Consider the following 20,453-nt stretch of genomic DNA (forward strand, 5'->3'; position numbering starts at 1 on the left):
GTTTTAAAGTTCTTTGATCAACAGTAATGCTAAAATAAAATAAAATGTACTATTCATATATTATATAAAAGAATGTTTGACACAAGTGTTAATGTTCCTTTTAATTTCCTCAGATCTATAAAACGAAAAACACATCTTCATGCAACCGTGTTTTACCCATTAAGCTCTAAATTTCAGTGGAAAAATATATAGTCTGAAAATAGCAAAAGAGCAAAAATAAACCAACACAGGGACAATATAAGATACTATACACTGTAAAAAAAATCTATAGGAAAACATATAATGTCCTGGCATAAAATTTCCAGTACCTCTTTTGTTGACTTTACGGACATCTCCTTCAACCCTTAAACAGAACATAAGGCAATGCGTAATTCATAATATGGGTAAAACACCAGTGAAAACTCATTAAAGAATGGTACATTGTGTGCCTTATTTTTTTTTACAGATTATTCTTATATATATATATTTATTTTTTTATTTATTTATTTATTTTTATTTTATGTAGATCAAAACATTATATAGATCAAAAGCAGCCTAAGAAAATCCTAAAAGAACATTTCAACAGGAAAAAAAAGAGTCGATTCTACAAGATGCATCAAGATCCCAAAGTGACACTGGCGTAAGCCATAATGAAAAAGAATAGTTTTTGCAGACAGGGACATTGGTCAGCTTTTATTTTCATTATTTTAAATATGTATATATTACACATTATTTTCCTGTATTTTTGTAAAAGCACTATAATGAGAAATAAATGTCCAGACATAATCAGTGAACTTTTCTTCTCTTCATCTTATGTAAGATAGTAAAGGCAAGTCTGTCAATATCTGAACTTTGATATGTCAGTGGACTTTTAAACAAGTATTCATGATAAAACGGGGTTGCTGTGCATGTGCTCTCTTTTTCCAACTCTAAGACTCTTTTTTTTTTTTGCAAAAAAGAAAAAACACATTTTTATACAAACTGTTAGTTGCCCTAATAGAGAAAATGGCATCTTCTCAGGGTTAGGATTAGTGTGGAGCCTTGACTGGAGACTCTCAATGAGTGCATGATTAGTTCCAGGTCATAGAAGACATAGACTACATGACAAACTTAATATAAATCAATGACAATTTGATCACTGCAGTGCATTAATTCATATATTTTCTGTTTTTTACAGAGACATATTCAAATACACAGGTTAAAGATTCATGTGGCTGCTGGCCTCTGCAGATTGAATGTCTTGCCTAATGCTTTTATAGAGAATGAGGATAGCATTTCTCTTTTTTTAAAAGCTGTGCTTCATATCATTAGTTGGCACACAATGAACACAATGTTCACAAATAGAATTGAATGAATTTTGTGATCACACACTTTTAAGTAATCAATAACAAGCATTACAGGGAAAATATGTATAATGCTCTATATCACAATACCTGGTGATACTTATAAGGATGTTTAGGGACCAATTCTAGAACAATCTGCTTGAATAGCTTTCCCTAAATCAAAAAATAAATGCCTTTGATAAATACATTTCTGTGTACCCAAGAAGACTTGCCAGGACAGAAGTGAATAGTATTTACTCATAAAACAAAATAAGAGGTTAGTGGATAAAGTAAACGGGACAAAAGGGCAGAAGGTTTAATCATTTATTCCAGTATCAGTTTAGTCATGTCTGATTGGCAAAACCCTTGGCAAATGATGTCCAAATAAAATGTAGTCAAATAAATATGTTGGTTCCAAGATTAGTTATATGACCTCATCTGGTTTGGTGCTTAATGTCCTACTTTGCAACATCATAAGTAAGAAGGCATGAAAGAAAGACAGGCTTCCTGCCATCACATTACATCGCAAGAGGAGCCAGGAGGAAGTTGTTGAGATGTTACTGTAACAATTCAAAAGGTAGGTTTAAATATTTTTTATATATTTAGTCATGTAAAGGAGTGTTATTTTTCTAATTATACATCAAATAGTAAAAAAAATTTGTTCAATAAAAACAATATATCAATAAGATAGAGGTTACATGGATGACTAAACAATAAACAAATAAACAAAATAAGAAATTAATCAACTGACCAATCAACAGATCAGGCAAACCAAACATCCTTTGAAAAAGCATTTTCTCTCTGTTTGAAAGACCATTGACATTACATGAAATACCGTATTGGCCCGAATATAAGACGACCCTGATTATAAGACGACTCCCCCTTTTTCCAGATGTACCTTTTGAAAAAAGGCTTTTTAAAAACCAAATCTTGTTTTTTCTCAGTAAAACACATTTTGTCTTCAATTATTTTCATATTGCATATTTTTCCTATTTTAATTTTTGTTTTGAAAGTATGGTAAAAACTGGTAAAATGTACCAACAATCACATTTAAAAAATATACACTTTTTGATATACCATAAAAAAAAAAAACAGGTAGCCCATCTGAATTAGGACATTTAGGCTATCCATCTAATAGTAGCCTACCAAAATCTTATGAACAGTAGAAGTTAAATCTTACTGTAGTCGTCAAATCTTGGTACTGTCTTACGTTTTAAAATCACAAAGGGAGTTTGGTCCCATCAGGCTAAAATGACAGTCACGACTCATGCAGCTGTAAGGTTTTCTACTTCTTTTGTTTTTACTCGCGATCTTTACAACACGCATCACATTACGTATTTCATGGCACACTCGTTTTATGCGTATTTGGCGCCACCTAGTGTTGTGGGTGTATTATTGACATGTCAAAGTCTAGACCCTGAATATAAGACGACCGCGTTTTTTCAGATGTATTTCCAAGACAAAAATATCGTCTTATATTCGGGACAATACGGTAGTTGCCTTTGTCCTGCCACAGAGGCATAAGATATGAACTTTGGAGTGGGGACTTCACTTTTTGCAGCTGCCATCTCTCCTCCCATTCCTGCAGGAACTGCCTTAATATATAAAGCCATTAACAGCAGTAATACAGCACATCACATCTGAATACTCAACGGTCTTAAGGAAAGAGCTTAACTGAACCCATTATGGGGGACACTAAGCTCTGCCTTTTGCTGCTTCTAAGTGGAATAGCCTTAGCAAGTAAGTACTACTAAAGACTTACTAGAAATATTTGTGACTGGTGCAGTTTGTTTTATGATATATTTTATTTTCATGTTTCAGTTCTAGTAGTACTCATTTGGTTTTAGTTATGGAAAAAATACAAACATTTTATTTTCTATAAAATATATATTTTTTATTATATTACATCAGTATTAGTAACTGCTGATAAACAGACATTAAGAATATTAAATGTTGATGATACCAATAAAATGATAGATGATAAAAATAAAAATGATACAGTCTTGTCAATGTTGTCAATTTATTCATCAGTTATTTTTGGTATTATATTTTAAGTTTATCTATTGTTTTTAATGAATAACATTTAATTATTATATGTATTATATAATGATTGATATTGTTCGATATTGTACTCCTTCTTGTTTTTTCACCTTAGATGCTCAAGATGAGGAATTACCATGCCTTTGTAAGTGCTAAGCTATTATTTTTTTTGTTTTCATTTTAAGAAAACATAAATTATGTATAAGAAATTCTATATGGTATATATTATCTAATGATATATATCAGGAAAAAGAAAACAAATAAGAAAACATCCTTTTTTAAATTATGTTACTGTAATATTAAAATTAGTTCATTTTTATAATTTATCTCTTCAATTCATGTCAAGTCAAGTGTTTTTTTTTCCTTTCAGAAAATCTAATGTTGTAGACTAAAGATTTAAAATGTGATTTTTGCTCCCCTAGTGGCCAAAAGATACAAGAGCTTTCACAAGTACGAATACACCTACGAAACAGAGTCTCTAAATGCCCTGAATGGAGCAACCAATGGCCCCAAAGCAAGATGCAAGGTATAAATGTCGACACAGCCAATATTTTTTTGTTTGTTTGTTTTTTCTTCATAAAACTTGAAATTTCATACATATTCATTTTTAAACAGGTTGAAATTGAGGTCCCACACACATGCAGCTATATCGTGCGCACAACGGAGTGCATGTTGAGTGAGGTGATCGATGTTGATGCAGAAGGAAATCCTCTCTTTGGGCCATCTGCTGGTGCAGACGCTTTCAAGGCTGCCATGGAGAAGTACATTTCTCAAGGCATTCCACACCAAACAATATACATTATATATATATATATTTATATATATATACACATACCCAACAGAATGATATAATTGAGTTAAAAAAAGAGTTATTTTGAGCAGATAAGAAGAAACCATATTAAACACCTACCCTGATCTCGATTCTCAGGAACCCACTGAAGTTCACCGTTGAGGGAGATGATGACATCAATTTGTTTCCCGAGGATGATGAACCAGTCAATATTTTGAACATCAAGAGAGGTCTAATCTCTGCCCTTGCAGTGCCTGTGCTGGAGGAGGACAGAAACAGAAGAATGGTCAGTCATTAACTCTAAAATGTTGCAAAAAGTTTACATTTGTTAAAAGGTTGATATGCATCGACTAATCCATTATGACTTCTTTCCCAAAACCAGCCCACTATCTACGGTATGTGCAAGACAGGCTACACCGTGAACACCAGAGAGGACATTGCCACCGATGTCACCCTCAACAGAGACCTGTCTAAATGTGACAATTTCAGGCCGGTCAAGGACCACACCAGTCCCCTGGCCCTTATCACAGGCTTGGTAAGTCATCCTGTCTTTGAATAAGACAAAAGAACTGTGTGCTGGATATCTGATGGCTTCAATAATGTTTGAACTTGCTTGTCTTTTCATCACACAGCACTACCCACTTGCTCAGCTCATCACAAGCAGCCAAACCTGCAACTACAAGTTTGATAATGCACAGAAACATATGACCTCTGCTTCCTGTACTGAAAACCACATGCTTGTGCCTTTCTCTTACAAGTGAGTTCATTGACAGCTACATGGGTATTTACTTTTGATTGACCGTCTCATTTATTGATTTGCTAATTCATTCTGATTATAAACAGAGGACAGTATGGAGTTACTAATGTAGGAAAACAAGTCTTGACTCTGGTGGGAGTGTCTGTGCACAATGACAGAATCTTTGAACACGGTAAGCAATCATTCAGACACTTAAATTAGCATGTGTTTGCAGTAATTGCACATTTACATTTACATTTAGTCATTTTGCCGACGCTTTTATCCAAAGCGACTTACAATTGGGGAATACATAAAGCGATTCTTCTTAAAGAGGCAAACAGACACAGGAAGTGCTTGAAATACCAAGTTTTGGGCATTGTTCAAACAAGTACAAGCTAGAAAAGGGAAGGAATAAGTAAAGTTTTTTTTTTTTAAGATGAAGTCAAGTAGTGTTTAAAGAGATGAGTTTTCAGCTGTCGCTTGAAAATTGTCAGGGATTCAGCATTCCGGATAGGGGTGGGAAGATCATTCCACCAGCCAGGAACGGTGAACGAGAATGTTCTGGAAAGTGATTTTGAGACTCTCTGTGATGGTACCACGAGGCGTCGCTCACTAGCGGATCTCAGACTTCTGGAGGGGATGTAGATTCGTAGTAGTGAGTGGAAGTAGGCGGGTGCTGAGCCTGTGGCTGTTCTATATGCAAGCATCAATGTCTTGAACTTGATGCGAGCCTCAACCGGCAGCAAGCGCAAGGAGATAAAGAGAGGTGTAACATGGGCTCTTTTGGGCTCATTGAAGACCAGTCATGCCGCTGCATTCTGAATCATTTGTAGAGGTTTGATTGTGCTTGATGGAAATCCAGCCAGAAGAGCATTGCAGTAGTCCAGCCTAGAAATGACAAGGGCCAAGTTGCGCAGCATGCTCCGTTAGAAAGGGCCTGATCTTTCTGATGTTGTGCAATGCAAACCTGCAAGATCGGGCAGTCTTTGCAATGTGGTCTTTGAAGGTCAGCTGGTCATCAAAGATTACACCAAGATTTCTGACCGAAGTCGATGGGGTAATTGTAGAAGAACCTAGCTGGATGGAGAAATCATACTGTAGAGTTAAGTGAAATGTTTAATGTAGGTTTTTTGAGCAGTGGGGTTACCCGAGCCTGCTTGAATAAAGTGGGGAAATTGCCTGTGAGGAGAGATGTGTTGATGATATGTGTGAGTGGTGGTAAAAGTGTAGGAGAGATAAAAATTGCATTTTAATTAATGGAGTTTTCTTGTTTACCCACCTCTAGAAGTAGTCAACATGAAGACACTGCACCTCGATGGAAGCATTGGCTCAGTCCATCCAATTAAGGATAAAGAGGTCATGCTGTCTGTTCTACGGGAACTGGCTGGCCTATCTGAGACCAACAATGGACACAACAGAGCGCACCTAGCTCACAAGCTCATTGCTACAATCCGCAAAATGAATGCTGAAAGCCTGAGCACTGCTCTACCGGAGGCCCTGGAGATTTCTCGCTCCCTGGTGTACCAGGCGTTGTTCCAGTGTGGCACGCCAGAATGCACCACTGCCGTCTTGCAGGTTCTCAGGACCTTTGACCGTTCCTCAGTAGAGATCGATGCTGCAGTATATGCCATGGGAATGGTTCCCAACCCATCCAGAAGCCTTGTTGAGGAAATGTTGAAGGTGGCCAAGTTCAAGGATAGCAAGCCCATCTACTATGCTCTCAGCAATGCTGTCAGGAGGTGAGAAAACAAGCACAAGTCAACAGTAGTCATGCTATTGAATCAATATATGAGAATTTAATGTTTATTCATCTGCCTTATCCAAGGCTCTATGAAGCTGAAGGAAGAGTCACCCCTGAGATTCAGGGAGTCGCAGATTACGCCCTTGAACAGATAAGCGACTGCACAGGCGATCAGGAACATGTGTACCTGGCCCTGAGGGTATGTTCAACCTATTCCATTAAGCATGCTTCACCAAGTTATAAATAACAGCTGATATGTGGATACTGAAATCTGTATATGAAATCTCTAAGGTCATTGGAAACATGGCTTCTGCAGTCGGAGCCGCAAGCCCTGCTCTGAAATCAGCAATTATCCGATGCATAAACCAACCTGCTGCATCCCCTGAGGTCCAGCAAGCTGCTATTCAAGCTTTTAGACTCACTTCTGTCCCTGATGAGGTAAACCAGATATATTACCTAACTGAAACAATAAAAAATGCTAAATAAAATAATAAATGTAATTTTAAATAAATCTAAAATATTTACAATAAATGTATGTTTGGCTAACATAAATTTGCTATTTCTAACAGGGTAGAGAGGTGTTAATGAAGGTCATTTTCGATGGAGCCGCTCCCATACAGAAGCGTGTTGCTGCATATCTCATTGTGATGAAGGACCCTCAGCCCTCTGAACTGGCTCAGCTGGTTGCTGCTCTGCCTAAAAATGAAAACTGTCAGGCTATGAGCTTTGTTAACTCACATATCAGAAATATCCTGAGCTCCACAGCATCTGAGATTAAGGAGTTAGTAGAAATCTTCATACATTTTAACATCTTAAGTATAAAAACTCTATCTAATTTCTCTTCTACTTCTCAGACTTAGAGAGAAGATTCTCAATGCCCTCCAAGGGAATGAGATCAGAACTTCCACAGATCCAACGAAGTACTCTCGCAATTACAAGATTGGCTCTCTAGAGGGAAATGTAATCTTCGAGTCTGAAGAACTTCTGCCCAATGAAGTTATCTTGGAGATGACCCTGAATGCTTTTGGATATGACATAGACATGTTTGAGGTACAAGATTATTCTACATTTTTAAACGTTCTCCTTTAGTATTTCTCTAGTTTTATATTGATATCTTATTATTTTTTGTTCTTACAGATCGGGTTGAATGGTAAGGGACTGGAACCCACTGTTGATGCCCTAATCGGCATTGATGGATTCTTCCGTGACACCATACAGAAGACCATTAACTATGCAGCTGATAAAGTGCCCAGGGGCAATGACATTATGCAGAGCATGTTCCCAAACCTATGGGATAACATAAAAATGCAACAGGTCTTTTACATTTCAAAATGTTGCTACATTTATAGAACTTTCTTTGATTCGGTTTATCACTCACGTACCCTTCTCATTCTAGACCCCTCAAAGCATCGTCAAGGAAATAATGAATAATGTTAACAAGCTCATCCAGAAACTGAAGGTTCAGGATAACCCAGAGGCTATGATCTACCTGAGGCTTCTGGGTTCGGAAATGGGCTATCTCAAAACCAAGGATATGGAAGGCATGGACTACTCTGCTGCTTTACTGACTAATAGACTCTTAAATATGTTCCCTGTTGATGTAAGTGAACTGTTGTAAAATAAATATTAGTGCTTAGCAAATCTACCATGCTCAAAAACACCAACATAATGGATCATGGTCAAAATAAATGTACAGTTTCCTCTTAAGTTAAAATATATTGAGTGAATGATTTGAACAAATTAATGATTTGTTTTATAGTTCATAAGGAGCCTTTACTCAAGTGTCAACAACAACCTTTTTCTTCACTATGTCTTCATGGACAATGAGTTTTATCTACCTACTGGTACCGGAATTCCATTTAGAGTTGCCCTGTCTGGTACTTTTGCTCCAGGAGTGAAAGGAGGACTGAAAATTGCCCCTGATATGGTATGGTATATATATATATATATATAATTTGTTTTTTACCAAGCTATACCAAATTACTTCACCTATTTCTTTGTATTTTCACACAGAGCGAGATGGCTTTCATGCCATCTGTTGGTGTGGAGTTTGTGACTGAGGTTGGAGCTCTCTTACCTGAATATGTTGAGTCTGGCCTGGAGATGCATACTAACATCTACCATGAGAGCGGTCTGAAAGTAAGGGTTGCTGTAACCAAAAAGCAGCTCAAGCTGACTTTTCCCACACCCCAAGCTCCAACAAAACTCATCAGTGTGACGTAAGATGCTACTGTTAACACAGAAAATGCAATCATGATAAACAAACAAAAAAAGTAATATTGCTCTACAAATACATTAAAGAAATTCTGCATTTTGTTTTCTCTGCACAGCAACTCTTTGTTCTCAGTGACTGGTACTGAAAAAAAGACTATTCCTCCAATGATGGAACATGTGAAAGCACAGAAATGCACTCCTTTCCTCCCTGGATTTAAGTACTGCAGTGCCCTGCAATACTCAAATGCCTTTTCCAGTGATGCCTCTCCCTACTTCCCCTTGACTGGTGACAGCAAGTAAGCGAAATGCTGGTTTATTTATTTGTTTGTTTTCTTGCTTTTTTTGAATCCCAAATATTGAACACAGACCTGTGTCTTTAGATTTGCCATTGAGATCCACCCCACTGGTGAGGTTTCTGCATACACAGCTACTGTTGACTATGTCTATGAAGACAAGGTTGACACGGTGACTTTTGGTCTGAAGGCAGAAGGTAAAGCAATGCTTCTCAAAAGAATCCCTTACTATCTCTAGACATTTTCGTCTATTAACTAGCAACTGAAATGTTGCTCTTTTTTCCATATAATAGGAACATCATTTGAGGGCACAGCGAAACTGATGTTTGACAGACAGAAATACAGCGTCTCAGCTGATCTCCAAATTCCTGACTATGACCTTGAAGCTGGAATTCGGGTTCATTCTGTTGACCGCAGCACTCAGAGCAGGGCCACACATTCCATTCAGCTTGACTTCATTAACAAGAATATACCTGAGGCATCTCTTGTTGCCCTTGCTAAGTATGCACATGTCTATATTATATATGTTCTAACAATAATAATATATATTTAAATAATCTCACATTGTTCAAATAAACTCTTGGGTTTAATATTCTCTTCCTTCTTTAGGACAGAGTCAATGAAGGATGCCATGCTGCAGGTTCAGCTGCTCATTCCTCATTTTCAAACTGATGCTAAAGTAACTGCACAACTGAAACATGCTGAGGGCCTTACAGTAGAGCTTGAGAGTGACCTTAGGCTCCCCGAGACAACTTCCTCTATTCAGAAAGTCATTCTGAAATATGGTAATTTTACTTATACTTCCTTAAATTCAACTTCAACTCATATTCAGCAAATAAACTGGAAGTCCTCTGCCATGTTAACTAATATTCATGTTCTTTTCAGATGCGGAGAAGATTGAGGCAGAGGTCACTTCTGATGTCAGCACTGAGGTTCACAACAATATTCCTATTGATGCCATCAAAGCCACAGTCAGTGACCTGCTTGACCAGCAGATTGGAACGTCTAACATGAAGATCCGTGATGTCTTGATCCAGTCAGTGGAGGTAAATGCAAAATAAATCCTTGACTCCCCAAACCCATAAATTTAAGGAAAAGCAAAACATAGAAATACAGAAAACATTAATTAGAATATAACACTTATTCAATAATCATCTAGGCCTCAAATGCCTACCTGGAACAATTTGCTGCCAACATCCCATATGTCCAGGGCTTTAGGATTCCTGCCTTCCCAGAATTCACTGTCCCCAAGAAGCTGTTCCTGAATGCGTGAGTGAATTAAAAATACAAAAATACATTTTAAAATGCAGAAACATGAATCATATCTATAATGTTACACATACTAATTAATCTTAAGTACATTAATACAACATTTTATATTTTTTTTAACAGTGAGGGTTCTGCTAAATACAAGTTTGGTCAGAATTATTATACCATCTCCATTCCCATTCCTCTTGGTGGGAAATCTTCTGGAGGTTTCAACTTCCCTGCTGCCCTGACCACACCAATACTGGTAGTACCTCAGCTTGGCCTGGAAGTTGCTTCCATTAGCATTCCTCTTCCAGAGGTCTTTGTTCCTGAGAGTCTGTCTGTGTCACTGCCTCACATGGCAAAGGCAGAGGTGTCCAGCAAGCTGAGCAGCAACTTCTACAACATGGAGGCAACAGCTTCTGCTGGCAGGGAACTTGTTGAGAAACCAAGCTATTCTGCCAAGTTTGAAGTTACTGGAACTAGCCCAGTGGAGCTCCTCTCCTTCAAAGTGGAAGGTATTTGTATGTTTGTTTGCAACTATATTTTTCCTAACCCCATTTTTTTTGTAATCTGTAATAAATTACTTATTACTTGATTGTTACTATCCTTATGTTTAGGATCTACTTTAGTGGAAGACACACCTGGGGAATCTTTGAGAGCTGAGATGAAATCCTCTCTTGATCACAAGCTAATTGAAGCCAGTGTTAATTATGTTGAGGAAATGACAATTGCTGAAAAAATCAAATTTAAGTCAAGCAGTAAGATTGAGGCAAACAGTCCCTTTGGTCTGAAGATTTCAGTGGAACATACAGGCCAGGTTGGAGTCAATGAGGATGAGATCTCCGGAGATGGAAATCTGATGGGCTCCATCAAGGCTGGTCCTCTGAATGGTGCTGTTGCTCTCAGGCAGTCACTTATCCTACTCCCATTTAAGCCAGAAGCGAAAATTGATTCCTCTCTGAAAGTAAACTCAGACCATTTCCAGGCAGAGAACACAATTGAAGCAGCATTTGCCAATGGAGAGCTCATTGTTATATCAAAAACTACTGCATTAGAGAACACTCTGATGCATGATGCTGAAGTTACCTATACAGGGTCTCTACTTGCTCTGAAGTCAGATACAAGGGCAAAGATTCTCAGTCTGAACATCCAAAATGTAGCTGAGGCTAGTGCTAGTCCTGATTCGGTCAACATTAAGATTGACACTAATTCTGACGCTTTTGCTGCGGTTGAAAATCGTATCCGTTCCCAGTTTATAGCAACACTGGATGTCAATGGGCTGGATGTAAAAAGTGATGCCTTCGCAAGTCTGACTGAACACACAGCTTCCCACAAGTGCAGCCTATCCCTGACCGGGGATGGCCTGGCCACGAGTGGCACAACCTCACTGGAAAGCCCTCTCATCCCTTTGATGCTTGAGAACAAATTCAGCGGAGCCCTTGACACGTCAAAGCTTTCCTTGTCAGCTGAGACGAAGGGTGAATTTAATGAAATGATAATTAAAAATACAAATTCTCTGTCTGCATCCCTGTCCTCAGTAGCTTTCAACTCCGTAGCGGATGTTAAAGGTGATGTTGTAACTTATAAGCATGGCATCTCAATTCAAATTGAACCATATAGTACTTCAGTGACAATCAACAATAATCTGGATGTTCTGGACATCACTCTGGTTAATGAGGTCCAGTTTAAGGCACTTCCATACACAGCTGACTTGAGTGGCAGCTGGAAGCTTTCTTCTAATGCAGATGAGCTGAAGCACACATACGAGATCAGATATGAAGATCTGGTTGTCACCGCCAAGTGTGGTTCTACTGGAAAACTCATGGGATCTCACATGAGCCACAACACAGAAATCGAGGTTGCTGGACTATCAGTCACATTCGGCAGTGATGCACTTTTAAATTCACAGTACCTACGCTTCAATGGTAACTTTCATGCCACTGCTGTTCCCTTCAGATTCAACGTTGACGCCATGGCCAATACAGATAGTGATTTGTATCTGTATGGAAAACAAAGCGCACAAGTTTACTCTAAATTTCTTATGAAGGCAGAACCTCTTGCTCTTGCACACTCACACGAATGCAGAGTCTCAACAACACACAATTTGGACAATGGTCTATCAATTGAAACCAACCTTGATAATAAGATCGATACTGTGCTGACACCATCTAAGCAGCAGGCCACAATGAGAGTAAAATCTAAGGTCAACAACCATTTGTTCAACCAAGATGTGAGTGCTTACAACAACCCTGAAAGACTTGGAGTAGAAGTGTCTGGATCCATCATCACAAACCTCTTCAACAGAGTTGATACTGACAACCAAGACCACTTTTTCTCAGCCTTCCTAAAATACGATAAAAACACTAACAGCCATATCTTCAGCCTGCCATTGATTCAGAATTTTCCTGTGGACCTGCAACACATCAAAATTACAATTTTAAGGATTGCTGAGGCCATGCAGTATTATATCAACAGAGAAGACATTATTGCCGAGATTCAGAACCTAGCTAAGTACATAAGTGATTCTGTGAATGAACTAAATCTGGAGAGGAAAATCGCCAAGATGAGCGAGGGCCTGATTGCTCTATATGAGAAGTATGGATTTACTCTGGATAACATGGAGGCCGCTCTGATGAATCTAAAGCCTGTTATGTTGAAGCTAGTCACTGAACTGGACACTCGTGTAGAAGAGATAGAAAAAATAGTGAGAGAAATGATTGCAAGCGGCACACTATCTGACACTGCAATACAGAGACTAACAGAAGAACTGAATGCATTCAATGAGAAATATGACATCAGAGCCATAGTTCTTGCTGTCATTGAGGCTATTGAAAATTTAATTGAGCAGATTGATGTAACGAGACTGAAGGGCAGTGGCAGTGCCCTCTTGCAAGATCTTGAGGAACAGTATGCTATTAAATCCACACTGGAGGCGGTTTTGAGTGAACTGAAGCAGTTTGTTGCAAACTTTGACCAAGGAAAGTTCATTGAGGATGTGAAGAACTTTGTTACCTCTGCCAACTTCAGAGACTATGCAGACAATTTGGTGGCTCAAATCCCTACAGAGGAAATCCACAAGACTTTTGAAAAAACAAAACAACTGCTTACTGTACTGGGAGGGAAACTGAATGCCATCTACAGCACTGTGAGAGAAACCCTGGGGCAATCTGGGGTTGACAAGAAGATTGAAGCAATTCTGGAAAAGGTTGTTGAGCTCATCAAGAAGTTCAATATTGAACAAACTGTTAAGGCTCTTGCTAGCACTTTGAAATCTATTCTGACCCCCATCACAGAGCTGCTGGATAAGGCCATGACCTACTTGAAAACAACAGAGGTAAAGGAAATCATTGAGCATTTAAACAACTGCCTAAACCATTGCATCAGATATATTAGATCATTTGACTACAATGTATTTGTGGATGAAGCCAACCTGAAAATCAAGGACTTGATAAATGAACTTTACACCATGAGTTTGTCACTTGAGATTCGGCAAAAGCTCCATGCAATCAGAGAATTAGTCAATTATGCTCTGTCATCTCTCACTGCTTGCCTCGAGGAGCTAAGAACAATCAAAGTTGCAGATGTGGTCAAAAAAATCAAGGACATTGTTGATAGTGCAGACTACATTGACACTGAGGCCCTTATAGAGAGCCTCAGGAAGAGAATTACAGACATGGATATCAGAGAAGAAATCATGCAGCAAGTGAGTGGTATCTACACTAAGGTAGTTGCCATTGCAACAGATGCATGCAGTGCTGTTATGGAAATAATCCAAACCATCCTTAAAGATCAGGCAATTGTCAATGAGATGAAGCAAATCTGTGATGGAGTCAAGACAGGACTGAAAACAGCTGAATTTGAGATCCCATCTTTCACTTTCCCACTCACTGACCTTGTTGTACCCTCCATAAAAATAAGTTTAGAGAAGCTTCAGGAAATCAGCCTCCCTTCTACACTGATTGACCTTCCAGAGTTTATTATTCTGCAATATTACACAGTGCCACCAGTCAGAATAGAGTATGATGATATCAGGCAGGGACTATTAGACCTATTAAACTTCATTGCCAATTATGAAATGCCATCTGTTGACGCCATGTTTGGCGACCTAAGAATTATCTACCTGCCTGAAATCTCTGCCATCACACTGCCAGAAATCAGTTTTCCAGAGATCTCCTTCCCTGAAATTCCTAAATACTTTCCGAAGCACAAATTCTCAGACCTGCAGATACCAGAATTCACTCTCCCTGCAGTCCCTAGTGAGGTCATGATGCCCTGCTTCGGAAAGCTGTACGGTGAGGTTAGGGTCACCATTCCAATTTTCAACATGAGAACTACCATGGAATTCTTAAACTCTACTGAAAGTGCCGAAACCCCACAATTCACAGGGCACATTACCTCACATGGATCATCTGAATATGACATTCTTAAATACACCTTGGAATCCACAGCTCGGGTTGCCATCCCTAAGATGAGTCGTGTGATTGTTGCTGAAACCTTGAAGATCACTCACAGTGTCCTAGCAGTTGACCATCAATCCTCAGTGTCACTGTACGGCTTCTCAGCCCAGGCTGTGTCCAAGAGTAATATGAAGATAACTATCGCCTCCCTTAGTGCTAACATTCTTAACAATGCTTTCTTTGCACTGGAGGATGGAATGTCTGCAAATATTAAAACACAATATACCGACAAGGTAAGAATTCCTGCGCTCTCATGGAATAGTGACCATTCTTACACTAATGAGGTCACTCTTAAGCAGGATGGTTTAAAAATCCTTCTGACGATGACAGAAGAAGCCAAGGGCCAAATATCTGTGCGTGATGATTCTGATGATATCACCATCAAGAGTATCTCAACTATAATTATTACTCCAACAACAGCCACGCTAACCAGTTCTGCAGATGGCGAAGGTGGATCTTTAAAGTTTAAACAGAAAATAAATGCTGATGGTGTTGCCCTGAACTACATCGACTTTAATGCCCATATTGAAGGAAATTATGATAGTGGAGAAAATTACTTGCTGAATGCTTCTGGAAAGGCTAATCTCAGAGAAATGAAGGTAGAGATGAAGGCAGCCTATGACACAAAGTTCACTGGATTGCTCAGTGGTACATTTTCTAGTGCCTTCAACATCTTAGTGCAACCCTTTGAGATGATCCTTGATTTCCAAAACAAGGCTAATACTAAACTCAGCTTCAAAGACCCTCTGACTGCCAAGATTGATCTCCAGAATGATTATGCTGTTATCCTAAATACCGACATGCAGAAGTTGAGTACTGTGGCACTTGCTCGTTTCAACCAGTACAAATACAGTCACAACTTTACAGCTGCCAACAGCGGAGATGAGGCTGGCATTTATGCGGCAGTAAATGGAGAGGCCAATTTGGAATTTCTGACTGTCCCATTCAGTATCCCACCTATCGAGTTTGAAACATTTATTATAATTGTTGACACTCCAGAAATCAGCAACATCAACCTATATGAACATACTGGTCTTAAGCATTTGTTGACCAACTTTGACCAGGCTATTGATGTAGACGCAAAGATTGTCTACCAGAAGAGCAAAGCTACACCCATTATTGATCTTGGCCTCATTAACGTCCATCCTCTGGGTGATTTAATCTCTGAGGTGTCATTCAAGTCCTCTATATTCAGCCTTAATGCTAATGCTGGTATCTATGGGAAAGATAACCCTGTAATTCGATTTGGAGCAATTACTTCCTCTGAGTTTGAGGGACTGAGGGCTAAGCTTGAAGGAACCAGTAGTCTAAGCACCAAAAGTGGATTAAAATTAGCCAATTCTGTGCTCCTGGAAAATCGCCACATTGAAGGAACCCATGAAAGCACTGTAACTATAAACCCAGATAACTTTGAAGTTGCACTGTCTGTGACCACAACTGCAAACGTTAACCTACCTATTCTTACAGCTAAAGCCAACCACCAATTTACTGCTGACAACAAGGCCCATCCAAAAGCGGATTCAACTTTTAAGACAGAGTACACATTTGACGTTCCCATTATTAAGCTTGTTGGTAAAGGAAATGCTGAAAACATCTTAAAAGGTGAAGGAACTCATACATTTATCTCTGCTGAGACTCTCATAAAGGGTACCATTGATGGAACATTCCTAGATAGTGGTATTGTAAAGGGAGCTTTGAATTATGACGAATCCATCTATCTGAATGGCAACAGTTTGCGATATGCTTTAAAGACTGTTGCTGATGGCAACCTGAATTATGGAGATCTCAAGGTAGTGTTTGATGTAGATGAAAACCTGTCTGTGGAAACAGCTATGGAACATGTTTATGCTACGCTGAAGTTTTCTTCCAAGAATGAAGCAAATATTGGAGGTTTTAACACAAAGGGAGATCATACTGGCCAGGCTACAGTTGATCTGGATTTTCTAAAGTCACTGGTGGCTGAAATGAAAATTGTCTTGTCTCAACCAAGCACCTTCGGTGACCTTAGGATCTCTGAGATGGTGTTGGCGGAGCTTAGTGTACCCAAGCAGAAAATTGATTACACCTCAAAGATCATCTCTCCAGTATACACCACAGATGTTGTTGCTAAACTAGATGGTAGTGCACCAGTCTACAAAACTGTTCTCAAGGCTACAGCCACTTCACCAGTTGTGTTCCTGGAGTACAATCTTGAGAGTAAGTATCTGCAAAGACAAAAATAAAACTGCATATAGATCATTCAATGATACTAGTTTTTACTAAGAGTAAATTACAATATTTGTTCTCAGTGTGCTTAATTGATTTGTGCTTTCACACAAAACAGGCTTCATGAGTACTACAATGGAGAATGGTGCCCTTGTTGTAGGAGCAAATGCTGTACTTACACATGCTGACTTTACTATGGACTTCAGCAATGTTTTTCGTATGGGGTAAAAAATAAAAACTTCTGACTTATAATCAAATTATAAGTAAAAGTTTTGTATTAGGCTTAGTAGTATTCTTTAGTTTATAACAAATTCTGTGTGTAAATGGTAATTATTAAGCATACTTATGACTTTTTCTTTAGTGATCCTAGCCATACCATGAATGTGGACATCACCAGCCCAACATTCACCGATGTAAACTTTCGCTACACTGCTCGAAGCGATGGGGTAAGTGTCTCAGTTTCCACACCAACAACTGGCCACCTTGGCTTCCAGCTTCAAGGAAAGATTCCATCCGAGATGAATGCGAGGATCTACAGCCGTTATGCTGTAAGTGGCATTTCATTACTCCTTCAAACTGAGCTATTAACTCATGCTAACAACCTTTGTTTCTATATATTGTAATCATTCTATACTGTAATCATTGCATTTTCTGCAGTCTGCACCAGGAGATGATGTTGAAATTCTGATAATCAGAGCAGTACCAAAGGGAGATGAAAAAGTACTGTTGGTCAGCTACAATTTACTGGCCACACGGGATATGGGCGAAGGCTTGATAGAGAGGCTACAAGATATCTCATCCTGTGTTGAAGGATTTGCTGAAAAATATGGCATCAATGATGCACTAAATAGACTGTTTAACATTGTTAAAGAAGTTGAAAATATTTTAAGAGATGACCGCTTTTCTGATTCTGAGCATAGTGAGTTGTCTAAACTTTTCAGAAGTGTAGTTGTTACATACCAAAAGACTATCCAGGTCCTGCTTGATGCTGCCATCAACTTCCTGAGAGAGACAAAATATAAATTGCCTGGAATGGATGAAGCTACACTGCCTGAAATCTGCAACAAAATCAGATTTATTTTTGCGGAAATGTTGGAGAAACTCGCTAACAATCTGGAGATATATTTCTCTACCATCATGGAGAACTTCAGCACAGTTGAAATGACATTTTCCTCTGGAAAGGTCATGACTGTAGCCGAGGTGCAAGAAAATGTGAAAAGTACCCTGAGAAGTCACCTAGCTATGATAGTAGATGTGATGAAGCAAACAGAAGGCCTTGATGTGTTTCTTGAGAAACTAGGACAGACCCTACAAGAGGTGGTTGATAAAGCACAAGAATTTGTGGAAAGCATTAAGTCCGATATCTTAGAAGCTGTTGCTGCTCACCTTAACACTTTCTACAATAAGCTGCTGCAGACCTTAGAAGAACTGGCTACAATTTTTGTCTTCATTGTTTTGCTGCCTTTAAGTGCATTTTATAACAACATTTTGACCAATTTGAATGAATTGTTTAATGCAAATAATGGAATACAGCAAATTGAGCTTCCGTTGCCTTTTTTCCAGTAAATTGATCATTCGAAACAAACAGCGAATTAAATAAACACTACCGTCTTTTGGAAAGATCATACTCAAATGGACATTCAAGCCAATGGACGCTTAACTGAAGTGTAACACCAACATGTATATAAAGCAATCACTGATGCCATAAACGTCTCATTATTATGCTGTTGTATTATTTTATTTGTATAAATGATTATTCAAATACTAACCTTGGTACAAAAATGTCAATTGTGACATATAGTTTCTTTCCTTGTTCAGTATCTGATATTAATGGCATAATGGATGAGGCTAAATAAAGAACTTTTATTACGCAATATCATGCATCTTTTTATTTTGTTCCTCCAAAGATGTTAGTCTGTTGATCTGGAGCTTAGCAAAATGCTTGAATGTGATTATGAGCAGAAAACACACATTTCTTTCTCAACAACATATACGGTACATACATACATACATTTCTCATATATATCGAACAGTTATAATATATTGTATAATGGTGGATGTGATAATACAGCAAAACTTGCATTTCAAAATACTACCTCTCAGTACATGAGCAGTCACTTAGACGTTCCAGAACACCTATTTTGCTAAAAATTTACATAAAGAAGTGCCTAAAGGTTTATTAATAGTCAAAGCATTTTTACTTTCACATTTTTGTCTACAGCATAAATTATAGTCATACATTTTACATTTTGTCATATTTTGGACATCTCCCTCTTATTTCATATTTGACTTTAGCTCACTTTTGTTCTAACTTCAACGTGGTATGCAATATTTGAGATTAGAAATTTTTTCTTTATTTAAACAAAAGACCCATCTCCAGTGGCTTTACTCTGCTCCCTTCTGGTGAAGACACTGAATTGTGTACACAGATACAAATACAGAGGATATGAAATAAGTTAAGCAATTATAATATTTACTGTATAGACCAAACAATCACGATTATACACTGTTAATAGTCTTGTTTGTGTATTTTTGCTGATTTATAACAGACAAAATGTTAAAGATAAAACCATATAATCATTTCAAAATAACAAAAGAAATCAACTCAACAACAGTCCAAAGCACTTTTGTGTGCCAGTTAGAATTCATAAAATAATTCAGAAAGTTTTATTAAAAAAAATTTGAGTACAATGATACAAATATTATGTGGTTTTGCCTTACACATTTTCATTATTTTGGCTTTGCTCCCTCAGTTTGTAACCAATGCTTTGAAGTGTGAACACACCAGATGTTGAATGTTCAAGTGAAGGTTACTCTGATGTATGTGTCTACTATATGTGTGACTGTGTGAGTACCAACCTAACCACATTTTGGGGACAAATTTGTACTAACTAGCTGTATATGTGTGCACTGAAGGTGAGATAAAAATAAAATTGTATAACGTTGATTTAGAAAGATGTCTTATGCCTTGTCAAAAGGTAAAATGTATTTGATGCATATGAATGAATTTCCTATTTCAGTGATCTAGCTATTTTGGTGATGAGCTGTCTGTGATGTATATAATTTATGTAAAGCATGAAATGGCATATGTACACTCTACTGTGACCATGTGTTTAAAAGGTTCAAATTAGGAGTGAGAAGAGGTTCAGAGTCCTCACATTCAGACTGACAGAAGGAAGTATTAGGGTCATGATAAATCAAACAACAGTGCGACTGTAACAATAATAATGACTTGCCTGATGAGAGTCAGCACATTCAACTAGTTCAAGTACTGTAAAGGATACTGAAACTGAATATGACTTTTCTCATTCAGAGTAGATTTAAAATTACAAGACACATTTTTGCATTTAAAAATTGTAAAACTTGTGTGATAAAATTGTGAAGCAGGGGAGGCCAGGGCTAGTTGTCACATTTCTCTTACTCCA

General features: G+C 38.1%; 1 protein-coding gene across 1 annotated transcript; it reads left to right on the forward strand.

Annotated features, from left to right (window-relative positions):
• Positions 1–1,792: 1,792 nt before the first annotated feature.
• LOC107726455 (apolipoprotein B-100-like) lies at positions 1,793–18,902 on the forward strand. Its single transcript, XM_016536042.1, has 29 exons — positions 1,793–1,878; positions 2,890–3,041; positions 3,457–3,486; positions 3,764–3,867; positions 3,957–4,102; positions 4,270–4,417; positions 4,514–4,666; positions 4,764–4,888; positions 4,975–5,060; positions 6,153–6,606; positions 6,693–6,807; positions 6,900–7,046; positions 7,178–7,389; positions 7,463–7,658; positions 7,746–7,922; positions 8,005–8,208; positions 8,368–8,535; positions 8,622–8,827; positions 8,939–9,118; positions 9,203–9,312; positions 9,409–9,616; positions 9,725–9,900; positions 10,001–10,161; positions 10,275–10,384; positions 10,508–10,881; positions 10,984–17,019; positions 17,147–17,252; positions 17,390–17,576; positions 17,686–18,902. The coding sequence occupies exons 2-29, from the start codon at positions 2,987–2,989 to the stop codon at positions 18,592–18,594; spliced, it is 11,283 nt and encodes a 3,760-aa protein (XP_016391528.1). The 5' UTR covers positions 1,793–1,878; positions 2,890–2,986; the 3' UTR covers positions 18,595–18,902.
• Positions 18,903–20,453: the final 1,551 nt, after the last annotated feature.

The sequence above is a fragment of the Sinocyclocheilus rhinocerous genome, unplaced genomic scaffold (assembly GCF_001515625.1).
Source record: "Sinocyclocheilus rhinocerous isolate Xijiao unplaced genomic scaffold, SAMN03320098_v1.1 scaffold605, whole genome shotgun sequence".
In the NCBI taxonomy this organism is placed as follows: Eukaryota; Metazoa; Chordata; class Actinopteri; order Cypriniformes; family Cyprinidae; genus Sinocyclocheilus; species Sinocyclocheilus rhinocerous.

Coding starts and splice junctions, on each gene's coding strand:
- LOC107726455 (XM_016536042.1), top strand. CDS start 2,987: ATGGGGGACACTAAGCTCTGCCTTTTGCTGCTTCTAAGTGGAATAGCC. Junction 4,418..4,513: donor AGGACAGAAACAGAAGAATG/GTCAGTCATTAA, acceptor TCCCAAAACCAG/CCCACTATCTACGGTATGTG. Junction 9,617..9,724: donor TCTCTTGTTGCCCTTGCTAA/GTATGCACATGT, acceptor TTCCTTCTTTAG/GACAGAGTCAATGAAGGATG.